This window comes from Heptranchias perlo, chromosome 28 (assembly GCF_035084215.1).
Source record: "Heptranchias perlo isolate sHepPer1 chromosome 28, sHepPer1.hap1, whole genome shotgun sequence".
Lineage (NCBI taxonomy): Eukaryota > Metazoa > Chordata > Chondrichthyes > Hexanchiformes > Hexanchidae > Heptranchias > Heptranchias perlo.
In genome coordinates this window covers 4052622-4065780 of record NC_090352.1, presented here as the reverse complement: position 1 = coordinate 4065780, position 13159 = coordinate 4052622, and the positions used below count along the sequence as shown (strand labels likewise).

Below are 13159 nucleotides of genomic sequence, written 5' to 3'. Positions count from 1 at the left end.
TCACAATCTACCACAAAGGAGGTACAGACTGATCAAGGGCAATCGTCACAACAGAATACCCAGGCAGCTGGTTTTAATGGCAGATATGTAATTTTATTAAATTGGTTATATTGACAACTTCAGATCAAAACATCTTTTAATCAGACCATTTTTAAAAAAAAAATTGGCTGGACTTTGGTTTCACATTTTAGTTGGGCTTAACTTAATACTCCAGTTGGTGGAATTTTACTCTTAATTCATAAATCGCATCGAAGTATAACATCAAATAATGCACCTGTCGGTCTTTCTGCTCAAATGTGAATATTGATTTGCACCAGTAAACGATTTAAAACTGTTCCCAGTTCCAACCGACTGGGACTAATTGGATAGCTCTTTCAAAGAGCTGGCATAGGCATGATGGGCCGAATGGCCTCCATCTGTGCTGTATGATTCTATAAGTGCTTTTACTTCCTGCTGTTTTGGGTGCCTTTTGAACGCTGGATTTCCTTTGTAGCTTGTGACGTGTGAGCTCGCAATTTGTGTCTTAAAGACAACCTTCTGGGGAAGGCGACATTGAAGTGCAAAGTACGCAGTACTTCAGCAAGTGTCTGAGTAACTAGGAAAAACTGATGCCATGGTCAGTGTGACTTTGGATTACCTAGATCTGCATAAAGCAAATCCCTGTTTTAGTTGAAATAAAGCTTTCGATGTTGAATGCAGAACTTAAAATAAATCACTCGTGCACTTTCCCTGCCTTTATTCCTGTACTTCACTCCACGCCTCACCAATAGGTGAGCACATTAGCTCCTTGTCCTCTCTCCTTTGTCCCACATCCACCGTACTTGCTGTTAGCAAACTACAAAGCATGGTGGTAAAAGTTGACCACCATTATGGAGGCTGAAGAGGAACTGGAGAAATTTTGGATTAATGTTAAAAGTAGTATTGTCACGAATTACATAGAATTTTACAGCACAGAAACAGGCCATTCGGCCCAATAGGTCTATGCCGGTGTTTATGCCCCACAGAAGCCTCCTCCCACCTTACTACATCTCACCCTGTCAGCATATCCGTCTATTCCTCCCTCCCTCATGTGTTTATGTAGCTTCCCCTTAAAGGCATCTCTGCTATTCGCCTCAACTACTTCATGTGGGAGTGAGTTCCACATTCTAACCACTCTGAGTAAAGAAGTTTCTCCTGAATTCCCTATTGGATTTATTAGTGACTATCTTATATTTATGGCCCCTAGTTTTTGGACTCCCGCATAAGTGGTAACATCTTCTCTACATCTATCCTATCGAACCCTTTCATAATTTAGTTCACTGCTTAAGCGTTGACTTGTCTTTGTATAGCTATTGATCTTCACTGTGGCAGATTAACAAGGTTTCCGATTGGTTGCAGGAACTTGGTGTGCTGCAAGACTACTTTTTGGCCTTAACCACGGAAGATCACATCCACCACTGTGTCGTGCAGGTGAGAATCATGTATAACTCTTGCAAAGTGAAAGCAGCTCAGTTGTGAACCAGAAAGGGTAAAACATTACTAAAGTCTGACCTGACTGAGTTACTCCTAATTAACTTTTCTTTGTTTCTTTTGAAGATGCTTCCTTAAAAGTACTTGCTGCAATGGCTTAACACTTTGTCCTTTCCCCTCTGGGACCCACATTTGAATCCAGATGAGATTGAAGTGTCTCTCCCCTGGGTCACATGTCAAATAAGTTCAAGGCTGTCTGACTTCAAAGGTCCCAGGTTGCAAATTGTCAACACAAATCTCCCGGTCATTCTGAGAAAATTGGCAGTCTCACTCGAGTCACAAAATGACTCTGTGGGATATGGAAAACTACATGGGTGTAGCCAGGGATGCTCATCTAAGTTTGGGAAAATGTATTGTTAGCAGAGTAGAGGGAGTTGCACTCTGCACCCAACCCATGTTATACCTGACTGGTGAGTGCTTTGTACTGGCTGGCAAAAGAGTAAAGCACTTTCATTCCCTATTTTGAAGGGAATATAAATTTACTTTAAAAAGAAAAGAGCCTGTGAGCTATGAAGCTCCTGTATTTTTGAAAGAGGTATTTTCATTTGGTGTAACAGTCTTGAGGGTGGGGGGAACAAGCACACACAGGATTCATGAAAGTGACTGAATCCGTAGTTTTGGGTGCAATACCATGCCAGTGTCTGGAAAAAAGTTTGAATAAAAGATTTAGAACTTTTTTCTTAACCTATCCCTGTACTGTTAAAAGTTACAATGTGTATAAAACATGTCTGTATGTAAATTAGACAGAGCCCTTGCTGATCACAGCTCCTTCCCTGCTTTCCCAAAATGAGTACTTATTGTACTCTGCTGAAATGGTGCCAGTTACAAATGGCCCCTTCGTGATAAAGATCTTTGTTCTAAAACAGTCCAGTAATGAGATCATGCTGTGATTCTTATTCTTTTTAAGCCCTGTACACTAGGATTGCTCTTAAAATATGAAAGCAATTTATTTAAACATATTATTTTAGTGAGGGTGTGAATCTATTTTTTTTCCCCCTGAGAACGCTCTGATTTTCACACTTCCCCTATAGTTAAGCACCTGGCCTGCACCCTGGCTCACCCTGCAGCAGCTTGGGAACTGAACGGGAGAGAAGAATGGACCTGTATCTGCCCCTACTGAGACACAGTGTCTTGTTCAATAGGTTATACCATTGCACAACCAGTTCAACCTTTCCTCTTAATTTAAGCATCCTTCACATGCTGTAGAACTTATTTCTGACTTGATTGGTTATGGGGAACTCCATGCATTGTATTTAGACAGTGTCACACGCAATCTCTTATTCTGGTGTCATAAAAAGCTCCAGCACCTGCTGCAACCTCAAAATTTGCTGATTGAAGAAAGAACTTGTATTTATATAGCACCTTTCACATCCTCAGGATATCCCAAATTGTTTCTCAGCCAATGAAGTACTGTTGTTATCATAGAAAGGTTACTGCAGGGAAGGAGGCCATTCGGCCCATCGAGTCTGTGCCGGCTCTATGCAAGAGCAACCCAGCTAGTCCCACACCCCTGCCCTATCCCTGTAGCCCTGCAAATTTTTTCCTTTCAAGTACTTATCCAGTTCCCTTTTGAAGGCCATGATTGAATCTGTCTCCACCACCTCCTCTGGCAGTGCATTCCAGATCCTAACCACTCGCTGTGTTAAAAAAAAAGTTTTTCCTCCTATCACCTTTTGGTTCTTTTGCCAATCACCTTAAATCTATGTCCTCTGGTTCTTAACCCTCCCGCCAGTGGGAACAGTTTCTCTCTATCTACTCTGTCCAGACCCTTCATGATTTTGAATACCTCTATCAAATCTCCTCTCAACCTTCTTTGTTCCAAGGAGAACAACCCCAGCTTCTCCAGATTATCCACGTAATCAAAGTCCCTCATCCCTGGAATCATTCTAGTCAATCTCTTCTGCACTCTGTCACGTGGCAGCCAACTTATGCACAGCAAGGTCCCACAAACAGCAATGAGATACATGGCCAGATAAACTGATTTGCTGATATTGGTTGAGGGATAAATGTTTTGGCCAGGACATAAAAGTAGTGGGTTTGGCAAACAGTGAGGAGAACTGTGAAAGAGATAGACAGGTTAGCGGAATGGGGAGACAGGTGGAATGGGCAGTTTAATGTGGATAATTGAATGGTAATACATTCTAGGAAGAAAAAACAAGGAATGAGAGTACATGCTCACCAGAAACATGCTGAAGGGCATTGATGAGCAGTGACACCTAGGATGTATTATGTATTTGAAAATGCTAGTGCAGCTAAATAAAGCCATAAAAAAGGCCAACAGCATTTGGGTTTTATAAACAGCGGCATAGAGTATAAAAGCAAAGAAGCAATAAATTTATACAAAGCATTGGTTAGGCCATAGGTAGAGTGTTCTCTGTGAAATTTTGGATGCCCTATAATGGAAATGACATAAAAGCCACATAGAGCATTCAGAGTAGATTAATCAGGATGATGTCAGAGATGGGAAACTATCATTACGAGGAGAGACTAGAGATACTGGGACTGTTTCTACTGGAGCAGAGAAGGATAAGAAGTTTAATAGATTTTTTTTTAAATGTAAGAGTTGGTTTGATGCATATATGAGGGAGAAGGGAACAGAGGGATGTGGGGCAGGGTGGAAATAGGTAATTAGAGGCAAATGTGGAGTATAAACACCAGTTTAGACCAGTAGGGCTGAATGGCCTGTTTCTGTGCTGTAAATTCTATGTAAGAATTACGGGGTTTGAAAGGATGAATACACTCCGGTGAGGCACCTTGGGATGTTTACTACGTTAGAGGTACTATATAAATGCAAGTTGTTGATGATGATGATGAATAGGGAAAGACTATTTCCTCTAGTTGAGGGGGTCATCAATTTAAAACTGTCGCTGAGAGTGAGGACAGAGATTAGGAGACACTTCTTTACACAGAGTGTTGTTGGAGGATGGAATGCTTTGCTACAGGGAATGATTGAGGCAGAGACCATTGCATCTTTTAAGGAAAAATTAGGCATATTTTTCATAGGAAAAGATACAGGCCTGTGGGGAGAGCCCAGGGCAGTAAGATTATTTTGGATTGTTCTACTTAGAGCCAGCACAGACATGATGAGCCGAATGGCCTCCTTGTGTCCGGTAGACTTTTACGGTTCTACATTTACGATAGTTTGTTGACACAAACTTCCAGGAAAGGCTTTAATCACAATAGCCCGTTCATGATTGCTGAATTAATTGTGAATGTGATACTGTATTTTTCACAATTAATGATTCTAACCTTTGTCACCAAAACACAACTAGACCACCTGCCACATGTGTCTCGGGTCATTAAAAACACACCCAAAATGAACAACTAAAATTGTGGGGTAAATTTTAACCCCCAAGAACGGGTGGGTTGGGGACGGGTGTGAGGTTAAAATAACAGCTTTTTGGAGTGGGACCACATCCCACTTCTGGGTTTAACCTGGGCAGGTTTGTCTGCATGTACACAGCAGACACCAGGAAGTCCCGCCCCCCCTTAAAGCCGGCAGGTTGATACTTAATTGTACCTCATTGGAATACTTGAGGTACTTAATATTTTGTGTAAAATGAATTTAATCTCACCTGTTCGGGTTTCCCATCACTTCCGAATCACGTCAGGTGAAAGCAGGCGGGAAGGGCTGGATCCATGAGATGCCTTTATTGCACTGCTTGTGGGCCTGGAGGAGCGGGAGCACTTCATCCAGGCCCAACAAGCTCAGCTGGCCGACAGGAACCCCGAGATCGGCCGACACCACCCCGATGCTGGCTAACCCTCCCCCCACCTTGATTCCCGATCTCGTCCATGTCATACACCATCCTGACTTGGAAATATATCGCCGTTCCTTCGTCATCGCTGGGTCAAAATCCTGGAACTCCCTTCCTAACAGCACTGTGGGAGAACCTTCACCACACGGACTGCAGCGGTTCAAGGCGGCAGCTCACCACCACCTTCTCAAGGGCAATTAGGGATGGGCAATAAATGCCGGCCTTGCCAGCGATGCCCACATCCCATGAACGAATAAAAAAAAAACACTTGGCTAATACATCTTTAGTTACCCACTCAGGAACCCAGGCTGGCAATCAATTGAGACCAATATTTACCTGTGTAAGGGTGGAGTGGGAGGAAGATAGTGATGAACCTACCCAAGGACAGTTTGCTGAATCAAATTCAGAAGCTTTCAGTGTGCTGCCTTCAATGTCTACGACCCAATGTACAACCTTTAGATTTCCCACAGACTACAAGCATCTTCTCTCACAGGGGTTCTTAATTCTGCGAATGATACCTATTCTCCGGATACCACAGCCCCACCCAACCATCCTGTTAGAACATGTAAGTTTGTTTTTTCTATCAGGTTGAGTTTTGTAGTCAGTTTAGCTTCAGTTCAAAACAAATTGGTGCAATGGTGCAGTTCCTGGAGCTTTCCGGGATGCTGGAGTAGGAGGTCATGTGCAGCACTGCCTGTCTACAACATCCAGACAATATTTAATGCATACGCTCAGCTCATGGTTTCTCTGGAACCAGCCTGTCAAGCTGGCCTTATTTTTACATAGAATTTACAGCACAGAAACAGGCCATTCAGCCCAACAGGTCTATGTCAGTGTTTATGCTCCACACGAGCCTCCTCCCGCCGAACTAAACCTATCAGCATATCCTTCTATCCCTTTCTCCCTTGTGTTTATCTAGCTTCCCCTTAAATGCATCTTTGCTATTCGCCTCAGTAACTACTTGTGGTAGCGAGTTCCACATTCCCACCACTCTGAGTACTTCCTCCTGAATTCCCTATTGGATTTATTGGTAACTATCTTATATTTATAGTCCCTAGTTTTGGTCACCTCCGCAATTGGAAACATTTTCTCTCCGAGTACCCTATCAAACCCTTTCATAATCTTAAAGACCTCTATCAGGTCACCTCTCAGCCTTCTCTTTTCTAGAGAAAAGAGCCCCAGTCTATTCAATCTTTCTATAGTGTATGGAGGATGCATAACCTTTGAAGAAAGTAGAAGCCTGTACTAGATGGGTAACCTTGTTCGCGTCTGCCCTTGCGTGTAAAGTTATAGTTGCTTTGCATGTATCTGTAGGCAACAAAATATGTAAACTTTTGAAGTATTTGAGATCTGTCCTTATGCAAAATCTACCTTGGCGCATATTGTTATGAAACATACTGCAGAGTATTAGAATGGCTCGCAACAGAACCTTTCTCTCCCTAGACTGGGGCATTGTAGCAAGTATAATCTGCCAGTCAGTTGTCTGATCCCATGAATTTGCCTTAATTGATGGTGCATTGTGAAGGAGTGCTGAATTGAAACTGTGCAGGTTAAAGGAAAAAGTGGTCATTTTAAATCATTCCACTCCTTATTTGAAAGTGCTTTGAAGTATTTGTTGTAATTGGTGATCTGCTTGGATAAAACTGGGCTTCTAAAGGGGCTTTTTGCTTTCTCGGGTTCCCTCTGATATTCTTTCCTTTCTGCCCCCTACCCTCTCCTATTGGTACCAAGTCATGCTGGGTTTGGCTCTGCCGGTGCCTCACTCCCAGCAGTATCTCACCCCAGTGGCCATTCTTCATACTAGTCAAACAGTGAGTGTGAGCAGGCTAGCTGCCTGAGCCCCACCTTGTCCTCATTCGATTTCACTTTTCAGCAGCAGTCACTGCAAAGACCTGAATATACTTGGGTCCTTCAAAATTCAGAACTTGTGTTCTAATTTAAGATTGCATCTGAAATATCCTGTCCATTCCTACCATGTTGAATAAACTATAGAGAAGGTTTAGGTATCAATCCAGATTTGATGAACCCTCCCCCCTTAAAGGCCTTTACTTTGTGGTTTCCTTGGTCACTTTCTTGCCAAAACACATCCCTGTGGTTTGGTAGTCTGTTGTACTTCTTTCAAACTTCATTGCTTGGAAGTAAATTTTAAAAATGTAAGGAAATGAAAATATTAATGGAAGTATGACTAAGAAAAGACCATATTCAGGATGGTGTTGAGATACACAGATCAGACCAGGCCCAATCCCAGGTCTGTGTTGAGTTATAATTGGCTTTGGTTCTCTTGGGCTATGAAGGTGAAAGAAATCAATAAAAAAAAGAAAAACTTGGATTTATATAGTGTCTTTCACAACCTCAGGGATGTCCAATGAAGTACTTCTGAAGTGTAGTCACTGTTGTAATGTAGGAAACGCAGCAGCCAATTTGTGCACAGCAAGGCCCCACAAACAGCAATGCAATGATGACCAGATAATCTGTTTCAGTGATGTTGGTTGAAAGATAAATATTCTCCCCTGCTCTTCTTTGACTAGTGCCATGGATTTTTTTTCGTCCTCCTGAGAGGGCAGGCAGGACCTCGATTTAACTGCATTGGAGTGTTAGCCTAGATTATGTGCTCAGGTTTCTGGTGTGGGGCTTGAACCCACAGCCATCTGACTCCGAGGCGAGAGTGCTGCCCACTGAGCCACGGCCTATACTCATCAGCTAGCGTGACTGCCCCTGATCACTTTTCAACAGCAGTCACTGGAAAGCTGACATCAAATGAGGATAAGATCAGGCTCGGGTGACTAGCCTGCTCACACTCGCTGTTTTGAGTTGAAGTTCAAATCCCCCCATGGCCTCGCCCCTCCCTATCTCTGTAACCTCCTCCAGCCCTACAACCCTCCCAGATCTCTGTGCTCCTCCAATTCTGGCCTCTTGCACATTCCTGATTTTCATCGCTCCACTATTGGCGGCCGTGCCTTCAGCTGCCTAGGCCCTAAGCTCTGGAATTCCCTCCCTAAACCTCTCCACCCTCTCTCCTTTAAGAAGCTGCTTAAAACCTACCTTTTGGTCACCTGTCCTAATATCTCCATATGTGGCTCGGTGTCAAATTTTGTTTGATAATCGCTCCTGTGAAGTGCCTTGGGACATTTTACAATGTTAAAGGTGCTATATAAATGCAAGTTGTTATTATTCTATGAAGAATGGCCACTGGCGCAAGATACTGCTGGGAGCCAGGCACCGGCCGAGCCAAACTCAGCATAACTTGGTACCAGTAGGAAAGGGTGGAGGCAGAAAGGAAAGGAGAATATCAGAGGGAACCCGACAAAGCTGTGGCTACAAGAGCAGGTATTTGTTCTTGTATTTGCTCAGCCTGGGTATTCTGCGGCGAGTGACTCACCTCCTGACTCCCCAAAGCCTTTTTACCATCTACAAGGCACAAGTCAGGAGTGTGATGGAATACTCTCCACTTGCCTGGATGAGTGCAGCTCCAACAACACTCAAGAAGTTTGACACCATCTAGGACAAAGCAGCCCATTTGATTAGCACCCCATCCACCACCCTAAACATTCACTCCCTTCACCACCGGCGCACTGTGGCTGCAGTGTGTACCATCCACAGGATGCACTGCAGCAACTCGCCAAGGCTTCATCGACAGCACCTTCCAAACCCGCGATCTCTCCCACCTAGAAGGACAAGAGCAGCAGGCACATGGGAACAACACCACCTGCACATTCCCCTCCAAGTCACACAGCATCCCGACTTGGAAATATATCGCTGTTCCTTCATTGTCGCTGGGTCAAAATCCTGGAACTCCCTACCTAACAGCACTGTGGGAGAACCTTCACCACACGGACTGCAGCAGTTCATGAAGACGGCTCACCACCACCTTCTCGAGGGCAATTAGGGATGGGCAATAAATGCTGGCCTCGCCAACGACGTCCACATCCCATGAACGAGTTTTTTTTTTAAAAGCGAAAAGCCCTTTTAAAAGCCCAGTTTTACCCAAGCAGATCACCAATTACAACAAATACTTCAAAATGCTTTCGAATAAGGAGTGGAGTGAATTAAAATGACCAGCATTTCCTTTAACCTGCATAAACCAACAGAGCGTCTGGGTTAACCAGCCGAACCTGTTGCAACATTCAGCTGAAAATGGCTGAGCAGCAATTAGTGCTTTTGCAGGTTAGAATTTGCTCACCCATCACCCGTGTCTTTTCTGACCTACATTGGCTCCCGTTCCCCCAATGCCTCCAATTTAAAATTCTCATCCTGATGTTTAAATCCCCTCATAGCATGTCTTCCTCTGTAACTTCCTCCAGCCCTTCAACAGCACCCACCTCCAGCAACTCTCTGCTCCTCCTCTTGTGAGCCCCCTCTCCCCGGCCCACCATTTCCACCCATGCTTTCAGCCGTCTCAGCCCCGACGCTGTGGAAATCTCTCTGCCTCTCCACCTCCCACTCCTCCTTTAAGATCCTCCTTAAAATCCATTTCTTTAACCAGACTTTTGGTCACCCCCTCCTAATATCTCCTCCTTTGGCTCGGTGTCTATTTTTTGTCCAATTATGCCTCTGTGAAGCACCTCGGGAGTTTTTTTTATGTTAAAGGCGCTATACAAATGCAAGTTTTTTTTTCCTCTGGCATTTGATAAAGTACAGAATTTCACCATTTGCACTTTTTTTGAAGATTGGTCAAAAAGAATTATTCACTATGCTTGTGTTTGCATTCTTTCATTAAATATTTTTATTTAAAAGCGAGCACTGATGATATCAAGGCAACTGCCTTGGAAGGCTGACTTACATCAGAAGAGCTGTAGCCATTAATCAAAGGTGCTTCCTTGTTTAAACTGGGTTTGTTAAATTTAATTTCCTCCAATAAAGTAGGTCATTTATGGTTGCTGTTTAAACAAGTATCAGAAAATCAATAAAACTGATCAGACAGGATGGCAGAATAATTTTTTTTATGGCAGTTTGTTTTCTCCAAGGGTGAGACTCCCTGTGACTTGATTTATACAAAGAAGAATGAAGTTGACCTCCTTTATAAATAAGATGTTTTGTCATTTCTTTACTAATGAGCTACCAATTTATTACTCAGAGGAGAAAATGGAACATGTTAACTTCTAAGAGCAGTAATACTGGTAACAAATGCATTTATAGTTCAGCTGTAAAATTAAGTATTATAAATTCATAGGTAAAATCAAATGTGGCTTGAGGTCAACTTTAGACCATTTGAGTCACACTGAATTGCTGCTTTTTCTCATTCCATATAATTGCAGACAGGTCTTCCCTCTATTGGAAATCTAATGATAACGTTAGCCACCCAAACAGTGGGTAGTGTGTTATAGATAGAGCTAATGTAACGGTGTTACATTACAATACCCTAGAAAGTAAAAGAAAGACTTGCATTTATATAGTGCCTTTCACAACCTCAGGACATCCCAAAGCGCTTTACAGCCAATGAAATACTTTTAAAGTGTAGGCACTGTTGTAATGTAGGAAACACGGCAGCCAATTTGTGCACAGCAATGTGATAATGACCAGATGTGTTTGTGATGTTAGTTGAGGGATAAATACTGGCCAGGTCACTCGCATACTGATTTTATTTAGTGCATTCTCTGTTCTGCATGCCCAAGTTATTGTACACAAAGAGCAGTACACAACGTATTTGCTGCCCCTTCTCCAGTATACATGCTAATAGTTGGGGAATTTATCATGCTGCTGGCTTCAGAGATGTATGCGTGGGTTTGACTGCACTGGTAAAGGTGTTCCAAATTGAAAATGTTTGATTTTCTTTCAGGGACTGAAGAATATTGCTGCCATCAGTCTCGCAATTAACTATCAGAATAAAGCTACCAAGCTCTTGAGTGAACAGTCAACGTCTCAGACCAAGCCTGCTTAATGAAGTTTGTGACAACTTCAGACCGCTGAGAGTCAGAATTCAGACGAGCACAGTCACCTGGGAATTACATCACACAGCAACTGACTGTTCAGATGTTCTCAAACCTGCACTTTCTGAAGTGTGATGCTCTCATTCTCCCTCACTTTTTCTTCTCTCTCTCTCTCTCCTCTTCCATGCACTGTGACGAGACTCCCTCATGAGTGCTCCCTGAAAACCCCAGGGTTCCGCGTTTACTGAAATTCAGACTTGAATTCCTCTTACTCGCCACTGATGATTAAAGATCCCTTTCCGTCGATCAGCAGCTTCTGTTGCAAATGCTTCTTCCACATTGTTAATTACCTGTGTTCAAGACCTGGCAGTAACTGGCCGCAAAGTAAAGATAAACTCAACTTGTCTGCACCCACCCTTAGCACTAATAGTAGGTTACCTAGAACTGAAGTTTCACGTGGAATTGATAATTTATTTCTGGCACTGAAGTTGTGGATCTTGCTGCTGGCAGGTTGGATTTTATAGTAGTAGGAAGGTAATTATTCTTTTATGAAGGTAATCTTTTTTTTTCATGTGTACCGAAGTAGAAATCCTTACCAGCTGGTAAGTGGTTACTTAATTCATCATTTGAGTGTATGGCAGAGATAAATCGCGGGTTGGAATGGTCATGTATTCACCTAATAAAATAGTCTGTATTCCATTTTAACAATCCTCAAGTTCCTGGCTGTCCCCACCCTTCCCCCTCCCAACCCGGCAGCACTGTAAAAGCCCTAAAAAGAAATGTATCAAAAGAACACGTGCCTGACATCTGTTGTCTGTCATAGAGGATGTGTAATTTTCATTTACTTATTAGAGCTTATTTTGTATTTAAGTTAGTTCTAGCTTATAGTGCCATTTCTAACTTTGTACTGTTTTTGAAGCAAAAGGATTTTTTTTTTTTTGCTTCCATCTTTTTCCCCCTCTACGACCCACCCCCAATTCCAATGCTGCATAGAATTTTGAATGTATAGGGGTGCTGTCAATATTATGTGATGCGGGTATCAATTATGCAGTTGAAAATAATGGACAAGTTTAAAATATTCACTCAGTTGTAATATTTGCTGAGCTCTTTTAAATAATATGCCAACTTGGTAATGTTCAATAAAATAGAAACTAAGAAATGTGCAATTCATCTGTTTTGTTTTTTATTACATGGAAATTGGAAGTTTGAAGACCGCTTGAGGCACTAAACAATACAGTGGGCTTACTCTGCATCTTAGGAGGCATGAGTTTAAAGCTAACCTAGCAATATCTGTCAAAGATGGAGAGGTGTATTGTAGGGAAGATGGGAGAGATTAAAGAAAAGGATATTGAAAGAAAGGATACAAATAAGGGAAGTATAAATGTGGCAGGTTAATGTATTTTATAGGCGAATGTGTAAACCGTTAAAAAGAAAGTGGGGCAACCTAATTAGAATGGAGGGGTATGATGTAGTCTTGATGGAAACTTGGCTTTAGCCAGGGCAAGTCTGAGAACTAAGTATTCCAGACTATAAATTTTTTTTAGGAGAGTTAGAGAAGATAAAAGGGAGAAGGGGTGGTCTTAATTAATGACCTGATTACAGCCAAAGGAAGGACAATTTTTATTGATGGTGTGATGCTCAGATGGAGTCTGTCTGGGTTGAATTAGGAAATAATAAAGGGATCTGTTGGGAGTACTTTATAGGCCACTGAATAGTGGGAAATCAAGACTCTGGATTACTACCGGAGGCACACATTTTTTCACAGGTTTGTAGGAGGGTGGGCTGCTTTTCAACAGGTGCTATTGAGACAAAGCCGGCAAAATCATTTGAAAGGGAATTAGATAATTGCTTGAAAATGAAGAATATATAAGGATACGGAGAAAGGAGTAGAGTAAATCGGCACGAGGGGCCTCCTGTGTTTTAATTTCTGTGAACTTTCTGTTACCATCTCTAGCTGTCACACTGTTAATGTCGCTTGTACTTATGAGTTTTCTCAATTTACAGCTATGAATCAAACCACATAGT

General features: G+C 42.4%; 1 protein-coding gene across 4 annotated transcripts in view; it reads left to right on the top strand.

The window, feature by feature from the left end:
* The window catches only part of zzef1 (zinc finger, ZZ-type with EF hand domain 1), a 212082-nt gene extending 199789 nt beyond the window's left edge, over positions 1-12293 (top strand). For all 4 annotated transcript variants that reach the window (XM_068007936.1, XM_068007937.1, XM_068007935.1 and 1 more), the window contains 2 exons: positions 1378-1449; positions 11044-12293. In XM_068007936.1, the coding sequence (XP_067864037.1) occupies positions 1378-1449; positions 11044-11145 (174 nt within the window). In that variant the 3' untranslated portion in view covers positions 11146-12293. The remainder of the gene's footprint in view (positions 1-1377; positions 1450-11043) is intronic.
* The last annotated feature ends 866 nt before the right edge of the window (positions 12294-13159 follow it).